At 36.1% G+C, this 15886-nt stretch overlaps 5 protein-coding genes across 6 annotated transcripts; 3 read left to right on the plus strand and 2 right to left on the minus strand.

Moving 5' to 3' along the window:
- The first annotated feature begins 807 nt into the window (after window positions 1–807).
- LOC106643819 (SAP30-binding protein) lies at window positions 808–2681 on the plus strand. Its single transcript, XM_089591246.1, has one exon. The coding sequence runs from the start codon at window positions 1069–1071 to the stop codon at window positions 2023–2025; it is 957 nt and encodes a 318-aa protein (XP_089447372.1). The 5' UTR covers window positions 808–1068; the 3' UTR covers window positions 2026–2681.
- Window positions 2682–2818: 137 nt separating this feature from the next.
- On the plus strand, window positions 2819–7313 carry AlaRS-m (alanine--tRNA ligase, mitochondrial). Its single transcript, XM_014359089.2, has 12 exons — window positions 2819–3287; window positions 3396–3569; window positions 3642–3982; window positions 4078–4359; window positions 4450–4594; window positions 4668–4840; window positions 4917–5248; window positions 5320–5608; window positions 5684–6079; window positions 6162–6518; window positions 6589–6787; window positions 7055–7313. Exons 1-12 carry the CDS (start codon window positions 3081–3083, stop codon window positions 7286–7288), a joined length of 3129 nt encoding a protein of 1042 aa, XP_014214575.2. The 5' UTR covers window positions 2819–3080; the 3' UTR covers window positions 7289–7313.
- On the minus strand, window positions 6918–10160 carry PTPMT1 (protein tyrosine phosphatase, mitochondrial 1). 2 transcript variants are annotated; one of them, XM_089591058.1, is made up of 5 exons: window positions 10079–10160; window positions 8116–8258; window positions 7960–8040; window positions 7661–7882; window positions 6918–7599 (listed from the first exon to the last, which is right to left on the minus strand). In XM_089591058.1, the coding sequence occupies exons 1-5, from the start codon at window positions 10095–10097 to the stop codon at window positions 7471–7473; spliced, it is 594 nt and encodes a 197-aa protein (XP_089447184.1). In that variant the 5' UTR covers window positions 10098–10160; the 3' UTR covers window positions 6918–7470. The 2 variants fall into 2 exon arrangements, with proteins under 2 accessions (XP_089447184.1, XP_089447185.1); XM_089591059.1 differs by lacking the exon at window positions 10079–10160 and adding an exon at window positions 8500–8564.
- Window positions 8907–10097, minus strand: LOC106643818 (protein tyrosine phosphatase, mitochondrial 1). The gene has a single exon (XM_089591057.1). It carries the CDS (start codon window positions 10095–10097, stop codon window positions 9126–9128), a length of 972 nt encoding a protein of 323 aa, XP_089447183.1. The 3' UTR covers window positions 8907–9125.
- Window positions 10161–11250: 1090 nt separating the features above from the next.
- Mtpalpha (monolysocardiolipin acyltransferase Mtpalpha) lies at window positions 11251–15539 on the plus strand. The gene is made up of 11 exons (XM_014359065.2): window positions 11251–11513; window positions 12220–12329; window positions 12431–12703; window positions 12771–13021; window positions 13084–13467; window positions 13537–13707; window positions 13790–14012; window positions 14102–14311; window positions 14397–14592; window positions 14674–14876; window positions 14948–15539. The coding sequence occupies exons 1-11, from the start codon at window positions 11441–11443 to the stop codon at window positions 15149–15151; spliced, it is 2298 nt and encodes a 765-aa protein (XP_014214551.2). The 5' UTR covers window positions 11251–11440; the 3' UTR covers window positions 15152–15539.
- The last annotated feature ends 347 nt before the right edge of the window (window positions 15540–15886 follow it).

The raw sequence follows: 15886 nt of genomic DNA on the forward strand, positions 1-15886 counted from the left end.
TGATAGGCGCTTGTGTTATTAAAAATTATTTATTTAACAGAGTGGCCAGTTAGCGCCCCGGGTCATTGGGTGATAGGCGCTTGTGTTATTTTAATAATTATTTATTTAACAGAGTGACCAGTAAGCGCCCCGGGTCATGAGGTGATAGGCGCTTGTGTTATTTTAATTATTATTTATTTAACAGAGTGACCAGTTAGCGCCCCGGGTCATTGGGTGATAGGCGCTTGTGTTATTAAAAATTATTTATTTAACAGAGTGGCCAGTTAGCGCCCCGGGTCATTGGGTGATAGGCGCTTGTGTTATTTTAATAATTATTTATTTAACAGAGTGACCAGTAAGCGCCCCGGGTCATGAGGTGATAGGCGCTTGTGTTATTTTAATTATTATTTATTTAAAAGAGTGGCCAGTAAGCGCCCCGGGTCATTGGGTGATAGGCGCTTGTGTTATTTTAATTATTATTTATTTAAAAGAGTGGCCAGTTAGCGCCCCGGGTCATTGGGTGATAGGCGCTTGTGTTATTAAAAATTATTTATTTAACAGAGTGGCCAGTTAGCGCCCCGGGTCATTGGGTGATAGGCACTTGTGTTATTAATATTACAATTTTGAATTTTCGCGTGTCTTTGGCAATGCCCCTTCACTGCTGAGTTGTCTGCTCGACGGAACATTCTCCCTAGATCGTATATATAGCTATACGATCTAGGGAAAAAGTTCCGATGTTGAATCCGCCTAACCCAACGCTGCACTATTCCATCACTCCACTCCGCATAGAGGGCATAATTGTAGAATAGTTTCGTGCAGACAGCAGCTCTGACTCGTGCGCTCGTGCGTTCGTTCGTTTTCCTCCCGCTTCAGTACTTCAGTAGACGCCCGAGAGTACTGGTGCGAACTTCACTTTACGTGGACATACTTTATTTGAAAAAGTAGCGTTTTTCTTTAAAATTCCTAACCTTATATCCACGTAATTACGTGGATTTGGTGCGAATAGACACAGCGTATAAACAGCACTGTACGAATGAGTTTCAACACAAAATAATTTGTAACTAACTGGACACTCAACTTGGAAGCAACATGTCTGTACCAAGTGTTGCTCTGGCATCTTTAACAACTACATATACCGATTCAGAGGGCGAAGAAGGGGTGGATGATGACTTTCAGGAGAACTCCAATACTCCTCCGATGGGGTCTGCTGCACAAAACGACCGAGCCACTAGTCTATCCCAAGACAACAGTCCCAGGTCTGTTGCTTCAGCAGCACCTAGCCCTGTCGTAAATACCATTGGTTTTAGTGCAAGGAATAATAGGCTTGTCTCATACTTTGATGACACGGTTGTCTCTGATGATGAAGGAACTGTTGGGCTACATGCTGAAGAAAAGTTTCACTTAAATGGAAGGCAGCCCATGGACATGGTTGAACAACAGTCTCCGATTCGTCAACGGGAGCCAACGTCAGATGGAGAAACAGATGCGTACGGTGTTGTCATACCTCCCAATCCATCTGGACAATGTCCCTTGGATGTACAGGATAAGATAAAAAATTTATTGTTCAAAAGAAAAGCTGACGGGTTGGACATGAACAAAATAATACAAAATCAAAAGGAGTTTCGAAACCCATCAATATATGAAAAGCTTATCCAGTTTTGTAACATAAATGAACTAGGTACTAACTATCCACGTGATAGGTTTGATCCTTCAAAATGGAGCAAAGACTCTTACTACGACGAGTTAGCAAAGACCCAAAAAGTGGAAATGGATAAGTTGGATAAGGCCAAAAAAGATAAGTCCAAAATTGAAATTATAACGGGAACTGCTAAACGACCAAACAGCGCTGCAGTAACTGCGGAAGAAGACGCTAAGAAAAGGAAAAGTAAGTGGGATCAGGTGTCCACAAATTCTAGTACTGCTACAACCACCACAAAGCCTGTAATAGTTACTCAAACAACTTTAACCACCTTAACATCTACTGCTACTGGTACAAGAGCAACAGTTATATCAGCTTTTGGTTCGTTGCCAAAGAAAAGACTGTAATATTTATCCATCACTTATTCTGGGTATTGCAAAAAGTTTTACGAGTGTCCTTACAGTGCATTTGATATAAAATTAAAAGTTGAACTGAAATTGGTTATCTGACTTACATGTGACATTGCATAATATGTTTTTGCAATTAAAGTTCATATTAGTAACACATTTACAAGAACAAAATCTGTACAACTGACATTATTTGTAAATTTATAAATCAATTAATCAGTTGCAAAAGATAAACCGAATATTTTCATGTACATTAATATAACTGTTTATAGTTAGTTGATTGAAATAATATTCAGTTTATGAAATAAACATTAATTTTCGACAAGAGATATGAACGAAGAAAATTAGTGGATTTTTTAGTTGTATCTATAGTTTCTAAAAAGTAATTCAATCGTAAAAAAAATAACGGTGTGTTAGAATCTGTATGGATATTGAATCCTTGTTCATAATTATGTATTTATACCCATAAGTATATGCTCTTATGTAAAATGTAATTATACTTAAAAATAAATGTTTTTTTCTAGTAGTCGAAAACTTGACTTAATAATAATTAATTTGATTCTAGATTTTTTTTTTTTTTTTTTTCATGTCAAACTTTGTACAATGCGGTATGTAAAAGAACTGTGCAGTAAGATTTACTTGTATAGGAGATGTAAATAAAGAATATGCTTACGTATATATACTTCTGAAAATTTTAATGTTCTTAAAAACCTTATTTCCAGTTAAATAAGTATAAAATGAAACTCAACGCTTTTACATGTCAGTAGCGTAGAGGTGCGCGAATCGTTGGCGCGACACCTTTCAGATAATTAGTTTTCGTCATGTGTACCGATGTGTACCAATGTGCATGGTATCGCTCCTTGAAAAAACCACCTCGTCCAGCCTTTACACAATGAATCTTGGTAATATCCAGCAGTTCAGAATCACAGATTGCTGGCGGATATTTTTTCGCAAATAAACGTAACGTCAAAGCTTATCGTTGCCAAAATGATGAATAAAGGATATAACCTATGACGAGTTTGTAAAGAAAAAAAAAAATTTATCCTCCCTTGAAAATGTTGACCCAACGTTTGAAAAGTGTCAAGAGAGCAGTGATCGTTCGTGCCCTTTGTACAAACGAGAAGCTCATTAGAAGTTCAAAATCAATTAGACGTGAATTCATTGAGTATTTCACAAGAAACAATCATGCATTGATTCGCTCCAGTCCAGTTATGCCTTTGAATGATCCTTCCATTCCATTTGTTAATGCAGGGATGAATCAGGTAAGCTTTATGAGTCGTATACTGTTTAGAATTTGGTGCTTTTTTCCCAATAGTATTTTGTGATTTGAAGTATTTTCAAACATCTCGATTTAAAGCAAACATTTCAAGTTCAAAGGTATATTTCTTGGCCTACATAGTCCACCAGCAATCAGAGCCGTAAATTCACAAAAATGTATTCGAGTTGGTGGCAAACACAACGATTTGAACGTAGTTGGGCACGATTCGTACCATCACACGTTTTTTGAAATGCTTGGCAACTGGTCCTTTGGGGATTATTTCAAGGTATACAGTTGATGGTGGATTTATTTACGACATAAATGAACAAAAGTCATAAAACGAATAATTATATTTCAGGAAGATGCCTGCAAGTATGCTTGGGAGCTTTTGGTTCAAGTTTATGGAATCAAAAAGGACTGTTTGTATGTGACATACTTTGGGGGCAATGAAAAATTGGGTCTGAAGCCAGATTTAGAGTGTAAAAATATTTGGTTGAAAATTGGTGTGGCTGAGGATCGCATCTTACCATTCGGCATGGAAGAAAATTTTTGGGAAATGGGGCCATCAGGACCCTGCGGTCCTTGTACGGAAATACACATTGATCACACCATGCATGCCAAAAATCAAGCTTCCAGAGTTAACAAGGGTCACGAAGATCTTACGGAACTTTGGAACATTGTTTTCATTCAGTTTCAAAGGTAACTGTCATTCAAGCTCCACTATAACTTTTTAACAAAAAATAAAAATGTCCCTTTGCAAAGATGAGCTTGCATTTGATGTTTGAACGTTACAGACTTCAAAACGGCCAGATAATACCATTACCGACCAAACATGTTGATACTGGCATGGGATTCGAGAGATTGGTGACAGTATTACAGGGTAAGAGGTCAAATTACGACACTGATCTTTTCCAGCCTTTGTTTAAAGCAATCGAAAAAGCAGCAAATGCTCCAAAATATGAGGGAAGGTTTGGAATAGCTGACAAAGATAAAATTGACACTGGATACAGAATTCTATCCGACCATGCCAGAATGATTACTGTATCTCTTGCAGATGGGATGTTGCCTGATAAGAAGTTTGTAATGATTCTCAACATTAATTTCAGATTTTCGACAAAATAATTTAATGCAGTTTTGATTCATTTGATGATTTCGACGTTTTCTAGTCACAAACTCAGGCGAATTTTAAGGAAAGCCATCGATATCAGTGAAAATACTTTTAAAACAAATAAGCTTTTATCAGAGTTGACCGATTGCATAGCTGAAACTCTTGGAGAAGCTTATCCAGAAATCCCTAAAAATTTGAGCAAAGTAAGTGCTTGCGTATCGTGTCTTTTTCATACAATTATTGTGCAGTTAATAATGATTGCACTTACTCTTACAGATAAAATTTATAATACAGTTCGAGGAGGAAGTCATGAAATCTGCAAGAAGTACAGCTTTTAAAAGTTGGAAAAAAATTGTAAACTCTCGACCTGAGCTGTCTGTTATAACTGACACTACTTTCCCTGGACTTACTGCAGGATATTTTGAGCTGCAAAGGTTCATAAAGTCGGAGTATGTGTTTTTATTTATCAGTGTCTTTTTGTTTAAGATTGCAAAATTAATTATTGCATCAGAAAATCACTTTTAGGGACAAAGTAAAGAGTTTACCGGGTGACTTTACTTACAAGCTATATGATACTTATGGTTTGGATTCAGAAATCATTAGTAAACTGGCAGAAGTGGAGTCCATACAATTTGATGCAAGAGCCTTTAAAGAAGCAATCGAAAGAGCCAAGAAACGTTCCAGGCTTGAAGCTAACAAAGTGAACGAAGATTTTGTATCCATTGATACTTTGAATCAACTTGAATCTGGAAATGTTCCTAAAACTGATGATTCATACAAGTATGAATATACATACAGTGACAAAGGATACAACTTTCCAATTGTCAAATGTAAATTATTAGGGATGATTAGAAATGGTGAGTAATACCAATAATTGATGAAAAAAATGATGTAACGAATCATATAATATTCATTTTGATTTTGATAGGAAATCTGGTGTCCGAACCTGAATCCATGTTGAACATAGATGAGAGTCAAGCAATCGTGGAGGCAACAGTTACAAGCAGCGGCAATATCGTTGAAACTGACTCTGTCGTCAATACAAATGCCGAAGTTGGTATTATATTGGATAAAACACCAGCCTACGCCGTAGCAGGTAGCCAAGTAGCTGACAAAGGACACATTCAAATAAACAATCTACTATTTAATTTCGAAAAAGTCTTGAAAGTTCGTGATTACGTGATCCACATTGGACATTTCGTTGACTGGGACGAAGAGTTGGTTTTTTTTTTTTTTTTTTTAATTACCTTTGAAAAAAATGTACACCCATTGCATGCTGTAATGAATTTTAGAGATCCAGACCACGAAGTGCGAGTTGGTGACGAATGCTTGATATCCATAGATGAGAAGCATCGAACCGGAACCATGAGAAATCACACTGCGGCTCACTTGTTGAATGCTGCTCTACAAAAACTACTGCCCGTCGTGGGCCAACGAGGAAGTGACGTTTTGAAAGATCATTTACGCTTCGAATGCAGTGTCTTTGGTCGAAAATTATCAGTCCAGGACGTTAATACCATAGAAAAGTCAGTGAATGACGTCATTGAAGCCGATGTACCTGTTAAAACGAAGACTTTAAACATCTTGGAAATGTTCAAAGAGGATAATTTAACATTGATTCCTGGAGAAGTGTACCCAGACACGGGAATTCGAGTTGTGGAAATAAATAGCGATATTTTAAATTCAAAGTAAAACAGTTCATATACGGATCGTTTGACATTATTTGAAATATTTATTTTCTTGGCAATAATTTTTTACAAATAATTTTAGAGAAGCGTGTTGTGGAACTCACATACACAAAACTTCTGTGCTGGAACATTTTTGTATCACAAGCATGAAATCCCAAGGGTACAATGGTGTGAGCTTTAAGGCTGTAGTCGGACCGGTTGCTCATTTAACAAGACTTGCAGGTGATAATTTAAGGGAGAGAATAACAAATATAGAAAACGAGTTTACAGCTGAGCAAACTTCGCTGGGGGAACTAGAATCAAAAGTGATAATGGAAAAAAGGGATTTAAACAACAAAAGGAAAAGAATACAGTATCCTTACATTGTGACGCAAGAAAGTTTGGAAAGACTTGAAACTCTGTCCAAAAACATAAGGATTAAAGAAAAAAAGAGAACAAGGTATTTACATTTATTCCTTAGATGCGTATGATTTCAAGTGACATTCATATAAGATTTATTTATTTTACAGGCATACAATAGAAGAAGAGATCAAAATATTGTTGGACTCTTCATCTTTACCATTTATTGTCAACTGCCTTCAGCCCACCAACACATCCATAGAAAATATTTCGTTGAAAAATATCATCAAACTTTGTCCACCCTCGACTCCAACTTTGGTTATTGTCCACTGTAAAAACAAAATTAAAGCTCGATGCTTTGTACCACACGTAAGTTATTGTTTAAAAAGTACCATATCATAGTTTAGAAACACAATACGCATCAAGTTAAGAAAATCTTGTCAGTTAATAGTTTGACAATTTTTTTTTGTCTTATTTTTCTAAAAACTATTTCGTAAAATAGAGGCTCTAAGTGTCAACATTTTAGTATCAGATAAAACACACAACGCAATATATACTGTAGCAAAAGGGAAAAATTATTTCTGGTTTAATTTTTTTTATTATACATCACAATCATCATGTCTTATGCTTTTTCAGGAACTGCAGTCTTCGTCTTTTAATGCACAAATGTGGATGAACGAAATACTAAAAATATTTGACGCCAAAGGAAACGTTTTTAAAGATGAAAATCCGCTCGTGTCATATAACATGGTTCCAACTATCATCAACGAAGAAAGTGCCAAAATCCTTCTGGACAAGGCGATTGCGACAGCAACTAAATTCGCTTCGATTTACGTTGATCAAAGTAAAAAAAACAAGCCAAACAAATGATGTAAGTTTTTTCTATCAATGTTGAATATAGTTTGATCATTGAATAAATATTTTAAAATCGATTGTTAAAAGAAAAAACAAACAAACAATGATTTTCACAATGTAACAACGCACTGTACACACAAATGCACACAAACGAGGAGTGCATATGTAAAATAACAAATTTGTCGCAATGAAATGCACTAAAAGTTTTTCGACTGCAAGTTGTCGTGAAATATTGTAAGAGCGTGCCACTGAGGACTTTTGATGAGTACGTGCTCTCGCTTACTCTTCATGTAATCCACGGCCTCTTTGGGAGTCCAACCATTTTTCTACAAAGTTAAATATTCAAAAGTATGTTCGAAAATAATTACGATGGATTTTTGTACAAACCGTCATCAGATAGCATCCAACGAGTGTCGCGCTCCTAGTCCTGCCTGCCTTGCAATGAACGTAAACGGTCGCGGCTTTGTCGTTACCTTGACTTTGGACTTCCTTTTCGCTTCTAATCTGATTGATGAAGTTCACGCCTCGTTTGAGCTTATCCTGGCAAGGCGTTTCGAATATATCTGTCGTTGAAAGTTGCAAAAATTGTATGTTGTATTTTTTCCATTCCTAATAGATAAAGAAAAAAAAAAAAAATACATTTTAAAATTACGTCGCACGAACTAAAAAACAACTGTAATAATCACCTCGGCGGAATTGGAGAGCAAGCGCAGCTCGTAGTCTTCATTCATGGATATGACACCTTTGACATTTTCCTCATCTACAAGCTGTAAAGTCAGTTTTTTTTTATAATCAACAATAAATTATGATGTACCACAAAAATCAAACAACAATCAAATCACCTGTTGGGCCATCGTTTTAAAGGGCAAAGCTCCGAGTATAACAGTCTCGTCGATCCGATCGTACCATCTCCTGCTCGATACTTTTTCCATAAACATGTTATAAACCAGGGTTGGATAAAAAGTCACTCTTGCAAACATCGTTGCTGTAATGAAAATAACGACTCACGTGAAATCACTGGACGACAAGGCTTTGGGCAAAACGATTTCTCAGCGAAATCGGTATGGTAAAAATGGTATTAAAAATCTGGAATCTCTTAGATTTTTCAAATATTTCATTAGAAGGAAAAGAAAAATCATCAAATTTCACGAGGCGCTATATCGACGATGCGCATATAAACACACGATCGGAAGCGAAGGAGAAACTGTCGGTGCGATTGTACGTACCTGGGTGTTCGCGAGAGAAAGTTGGACAGTGATTGCACGGTATAACAGGTAATGTATGATATATTATATATACATGCGTCCGATGGAAAGGATAGCCACGTAGCGCTTAAAGTGGGGGAGCGAAAAATCACTTGGGTCTATGGTCCCCGGGTCCCAAGTAAGTACTGTTACCAGCTGGCTGTGTAGAACTGCGCGAGCTTTTTGATCAAGATCTCATTTTCAAACATGGTTTCGAACTGATCATGAATTTTTATTTTTCTTTTTGTATTCTCGTTCAATTGTCACCGGTGGAGTTATTGACGTTAAAGGACGTTTCTGGGAACACGTTCGCTTTGTAAATATGTATCTTTTGGCCTTTGTCGTGCAAGCTTGAATTATGTTTCAGTGGTACAACGTACATTGTTGGGTATACACCGAGAGTTTTTGTGTTGAAGAAATAAAAAAAAGTTTTCCTTTCTGCAACAAATCTGATTTATTTACAGTATTTACACGTATAGATGCAAGAATAAAATTTGCGGGCCTTACAATTTTACTGCCTGATGTACAAAATTAATTGTAATTTTTGCGCGTCGGTTGATTACAAAAATTATCTACAGGACTTTGAAAACCTAATTTCTAGTAACAATTTACTTATTCCGTAGTATATCTTGGTCCAAGCAATATTGGCCCAATTTGCCAGTTCTAAAGCATTTTAAAAAATGTTCTGCTGCGAAATTAAAATCTGGCTTTGTTACGAGTTGTCCATCGAAGTTTTTTAATTTTATAATTTTTTTCAATTTAACTGCGATCTGAATCAGAACTTCGTTAATATCATCGGTTGGACCTTGTAAACCTAACTTTTCAACGTAATCTAATCTATGATTTTTATTCAACCAAAACAACAAGTAATCACTCATTACTTGTGGCCCAACCAGATGATCTTGAGTACACCCAATTAATGCTAATTTCAATCCAGCGTTAATGTCAATAATATTTGGTGGCAAAATACCCGGTGTGTCGAGCAAATACACTAGAGGATCCTCAGATATTTTTATTCTACACTGCACTGCCCTTGTAATACCGGCTACAGCTCCAACATGCGCGGCTTTTGCCTTGCCCAAATGATGATTTCTCAATCTATTTATGAGTGACGATTTGCCAACGTTTGGTACACCTATTATCATAACACTATAGTCTTTTTCTTGAGATCTGTTGAAACGATCTGACTCGGATATAAGCTTAAGCATTAGCGGCATTATTTTGGTAGCCCCTTTGTCAGCCTGAGACTTCATATTTGTCAATACAACGTGTTTTATGCCTTCATCGTGTAATCTATTCAAGGCAGGAACAATGTAAGTCTTGTCAGCCAAATCTTTTTTATTCAAAACAAAAATATGTGGTTTTAAATTGCACAAGGTTTTTCTAAAGTCTGCGTAACGACCAGAAACTGGTACTCTCGCATCATGCACCTCTATCAAGCAGTCAACATTTCTCAGTTTTTCTTCCATTTGTTTGATTCCTTTGCCCATGTGTCCAGGAAACCATCGCAATATATTTTTATCGCCTAGTTTAAATGTATCTCGAAAATTAACTACTTTACCTCCAAAAGAACTGGCCATTGTAGTTTTCAAAATTGAACTGATCCAGACTGTCAGCTACACAAATAACGTTCTTGTAGTCCTAGAAGTTGTAATAATCAGAAAACTTTACAATTCGCTACATGAATGTTTTTTAATTTCAAACTTATCTTCTAAACAACAGATGTGTAATATATTGTGTATACAATAAAGTTTTTGTCTTTTTTATTAGACAACATTTTAACAAGAAATAAATAGTTGAGAATCATGTGCAATTACGAACCTTATTAAATCATGTACTCCAAAACTACTTTTGAAAGACCTTTGTTATTGGTTAAAGACTTCAATAACCGTTATTAAAATGACAAGTAAACTTAGAATATTTCTAAAGTAGTTATTGTTCGACTAAAATAAAATGTGTCAACATTTGCACATGTTTTGGCATTTTAAGTATATTTCTATTATGTGTCTATTTCTAAAGAAGTTTATACTGTTAATAGATTTGTTCGATGAAGGTGTGTTCGGACTGTTTGGAGCGTATGACCTAACTGACCCTGTGACCCAAGACCAAGAGCCAAGCAAGGCTCCCAAATTTGGGTCACCCAAACACTATTAATCGTATATGAATCGTGTCACACGTCAAATTACTCAACATGTTTTTTCACACTTACACGAAAAAAAATTGGGGTGATTTTTTACTGTTACTCAGAAAAGGAATCGGGGTGATACTCCAAAGCTTACATATATTAATAATAAATATTCTCTACGGCTTTCAGATCTAACCCTTGACGTCATGTTTCAGTGCGCGAGGTCTGTTCAGTCTGTTCACTCACTTTGAGTTTAGCGGAACAGTGGAACCCCCTTTTCAATATGAACGTTCACACTGAAATAATATGCAAAAAATGTCTATGTGAATAGCTCCAATCTCCAATATTGCCAATATACAGTTTCGCGCTAACGGTCTTACATTATAGTTCTACACCAAACTTACACATTGTAGTCAGGGCCCATTCAGGGCCTTGATTGGCCACACACATATACAGGGTGGTACAGAGGGTACAGTAGGTACCACCGTGGCAAGTAACTGGCAACCTGCATAAAACCATGAAGTATAGGAGTATGTGAGGTAGTGGGACATATATATAGATATAGATTAATGGATTATCTACATTAGACAACAGTGACAACACAGTGACAGAGAGAGATCGTCATATCGTCAATCGGCGAGAAAAGAGAGGCTTGTCTGTGGATTTACTTACTTATACTTATGCCGTGGAAAGAGTAAACGTCTGTCCTCGTTAGTCACAATAAAATAAAAAAGGAAGCAGACAGGTCACGAGTTTTTCGCGAAGCGAAACCTTGACTGATCGTTATTAAAAGGAATCATGGCCAGCTGTCGGCTTTTTGGGGCGCTCGCCCGTTTTTCCCGCACCAACGTGAACTTTATTACCCGGGCAGGTACGTCTGACCCTTGTTCTTTTACTTTTGATAAACCAAGTTTGTATTGTTTTTTTTTTCCCCGGTGGAAGATTGGTACTGCAGAATGCATGATGATTAAGATGCCAAGTCATTCATCATTCTCCTTCTCACTTTTATATCTCTAGCTCCAGACACTCATGTTGTACTTACAACACAGTTGTGTTTTTTTTCCCAAGAGATAAATTTTTATTTTGTTCTTTTAACCCACTGCCAATATCTACAGACTACAATCTTGCATTCAACTTGCTTACTCTCCAATGACCTTTGTGTTGGTTGATGATTTCATTTTTTTTACTTGAAATACTTATGAACACTATATTATTTTCAACCAGCAAAAGTATTTTCGAATTTTATACATCACTAAACATCATTTGATCTTTTTGTGTTTATCGCTGTTTCCTTCTTAAATGTTGAAAGTAATTGAAAATTGTCTACTTACTATAAATACATTCGTATATGGAAAAGATTACGATTCATTGGAATGTAACATTCCATTTATATATACCTATATACTCATGCAATTTTGGAGCACTTGATATAAATTGGCCTATACCTACCTAACCCTAACTTATTATTAAATCCATTAATATCTCGATGACTGACTTTATGTAATAATATGAGTTATAAATTTTCAATGCCTACGGAACCTGCATCAAATAACATGCGATTTTTTAATTAATTTCAGCCCTTCACCAACCACTTCGCACCCTTGCTACAGAATCAAAAAACAAACATTTTTCGTACAAAGTTGCTGAAGATGTAGCTGTTATTTCTATAAACTCCCCAGGGAGTAAGGTATAATATCACTTCTCTTTCTGAAAATTACTTAACAGATAACATGAAAGAGTCATCAATTTTTATCGTTTTTATCGTTGTTAAAATAATTATAACTTCAGGTGAATTCACTAAACTGGGAAGTAATGTCAGAAATAAGATCAATATTACAAGATGTGGAGAACAATCCATCTGTAAGATCAGCTGTACTTATAAGCGATAAGCCAAATTGTTTCATTGCCGGTGCTGACATAACTATGTTGAGGGACTGCAAGGATGAAGAGAGTGTTTATAACATATCCAAGAACGGACAAGAGATTCTCAACAAAATTTCAGAAAGTAAAAAACCCATTGTAGCTGCCATCCAAGGCAGTTGCTTGGGTGGAGGACTGGAGGTAAATTTTTCTTATTCTTACTTCTTTTCCAATTATAATAATAACAAAACGTCTTGTTACAATGCAGGTAGCATTAGCTTGCCATTATCGCGTAGCAGTAAAAGATACCAAGACTGGTTTAGGTTTACCCGAAGTAATGCTTGGCCTGCTTCCTGGTGGTGGTGGTACCCAAAGACTACCGAAACTAGTTTCACTGCCAAATGCCCTAGACATACCGTTGACAGGTAGAACACTGAAAGCTGATAAAGCGAAAAAAATTGGACTGGTTGATCTCCTTGTAAATAGATTGGGACCCGGAATAGCCACAACAGAGGAAAAGTACGTTAGCTTTTAAAACAAACATAAAGATCTGTATTAAAATATATCACTTGTGTTTGCAGCACAAGAAGATACTTGGAAGAAACTGCGGTTCAAGTGGCGAAAGATATTGCTAATGGAAAACTTAAAATTGATAGAGGTCCAAAGAATACCATCGACAAATTGACGAATTATGTCTTATCCATTAACTTTGTCAAAGAGCAAGTATTCAAAAAGGCGAAAGCTACTGTCATGAAACAAACCAATGGACTTTATCCAGCTCCTCTGAAGATTTTAGAAGTAATTCGCACTGGAATCGACAAGGGACCTAAAGAAGGATATGAAGCAGAAGCCAAGGGATTTGCACAATTGGCAATGACTCCACAGAGCAAAGGCTTGATTAGTCTTTTCTTTGGACAAACGGAATGCAAAAAAAATCGGTTTGGTGCTCCAAAAACTCCAGTCAAGTAAGAAAAACAATACTCTACCTGATATAAAATTTAAAAAAATGTTATACAAAATTGATTGTAATTCAGGAATATTGCTGTTGTTGGAGCTGGTTTAATGGGAGCTGGCATTGCTCATGTGAGTATTGACAAAGGTTACAATGTCATCCTGAAGGATACAAATGACAATGGATTGTACAGGGGAGTCGCTCAAATACAGACTGGCTTGAGCAATGCCGTTAAAAGAAAAAAAATTAACAAGTATATAAATTAAGCTTACCTGTCCTGTGTTTAATGGTAAACATTTTTTACGCTAAACAAACAATTTTGTTTTATTTTGCAGCATCGAAAAAGGGATCTTCCTCGCCAACTTAACACCTACACTGTCCTATGACCAGTTTAAAAATACCGACATTGTCATTGAAGCAGTATTTGAAGATCTTGGTATCAAACATAAAGTCATTAAAGAAATTGAATCAAGCACTCCGGAACATTGTATAGTTGCGACAAACACTTCTGCTATACCCATCACAAAGATCGCTGCAGGAAGTGGTCGACCTGATAGAGTAATGATTGATATTTTAATATTTTGCTATTTTAATGTATAAACTGATACTTGACGTATTCTAAACGTATGCTCATTACTTTGGTTTAGTTAATTGGAATGCACTACTTTTCACCAGTTGACAAAATGCAACTTTTGGAAATCATTACGCACAAAGGTACTTCCCAAGAAACGATTAAAGCAGCCGTGGACGTTGGTCTTAAGCAAGGAAAAGTTGTTATTACTGTTGGTGATGGTCCAGGATTCTATACAACTAGAATTTTATCAGCCATGATTACTGAAGGGGTCAGGTTGATGCAGGTAAATATTTATGTTAAAAAAACATCACTTTTTCCTTTACAATTTATAACTCGTGTTTAAAATATTGTTTTATTTTATTTTGTAGGAGGGTGTTGACCCTATAGATTTAGATAAGCTCACCAAGAAATTTGGTTTTCCTGTTGGGGCTGCAACGCTCTCTGACGAAGTTGGTCTCGATGTAGGTTCTCATATCAGCGTTGATCTTGTGAAAGCTCTTGGAGATAGATTTAAGGGAGGGAATGAAAATATCTTAGTTGACATGGTCAAAGCAGGATATCTTGGTAAAAACAATAATTTTCAGAAATTATTATAATAGTACCAATAGCCAAACTCATCATATTATTTCAATATCATTTAACCAGGTCGAAAATCCGGCAAAGGTATATTCGTTTATGAGACTGGTTCTAAACACAGAGACATCAACCCAGGTGCCTTAGATATTATTAAGAAATACACTCTCCAACCATTGGGAAGCACTTCCGATGAAGATAGGCAATTGAGAATGGTCTCAAGATTTGTCAACGAGGCTGTACTGTGCTTGCAAGAAAACATACTAGCCAATCCTGTAAGTAAAAGATAATCCCGTAATACTGAAGTATTTTACAAATGTACTTACGTATATATTTTCTATCATAGCTGGAAGGTGATATCGGAGCCGTGTTTGGTCTTGGTTTCCCACCATTTACTGGTGGACCGTTCCGTTGGGTTGACTATTATGGCGCGCATAAATTGGTGAACAAAATGGAAGAGTTTGCAACCCACTATGGTGAGCCATTCAAGCCATGCGATCTTCTTTACGACATGGCGAAGGACCCTCAAAAGAAATTCCATCCACAGTAAATAATCTCGTCGGATGAATCACTACTGTTATGGTCAGCAGTAAAAAGTCGGTCGGTTTATTTCGACGCAAGTTTGTAATTTTTGAAAGAATTTATGTAATGCTAGAAGTATGTAACTAGCACTTGGGAATAATTAGTTTATATGAAAGAAAGTGTATCTATATCTACTATACTTGTTACTGCATTTTTTAAAGATGCATTTTTATACTTTTTCAGAGTCAAATCTTTGTATTTTTCGACTGTCCTTGTTGAACGTGTGGTACAGACAAGCTTTTATCATAAGTTTATTTTTACATGATGCTGTTTATAAAATAAATTATATCCTTACCAAAAGCTGTTCGCATTTTTTACACAACACTTACTAATAAAGAAAGTATGTGGTTTTTAAATTTCCTGGCATTTAGTACCAATAACTACATGAATAGCAAACCATTTAATGGTATTGTTCTAAACTACTATCACGAATAGTACGATTTATTAGATCCTGAAGAAATCACAAGTATCGTACGCGTCACTTTGCTACAATACGCCTACGCGCAATAAATCAAATGGGATCCAATGGTATACTTCGTAATTTTCAGAAGTTTGGCAAGATATTTGGTGCTGAAAACAGTTCGCAAATTTCAATTACAATAATTACATGAAACGGTAATCGGTAACTTAGCATTCCTACTTTTTCTAATGTGCAATTCCTCTAAATTTATTATCATTCTGGTAAAGAGAGCACGGTGTAAAA

This window comes from Copidosoma floridanum, unplaced genomic scaffold, assembly GCF_036245765.1.
Source record: "Copidosoma floridanum isolate Cflo_tuat_1 unplaced genomic scaffold, Cflo_Japanese_pri ptg000013l, whole genome shotgun sequence".
Taxonomy (NCBI): domain Eukaryota; kingdom Metazoa; phylum Arthropoda; class Insecta; order Hymenoptera; family Encyrtidae; genus Copidosoma; species Copidosoma floridanum.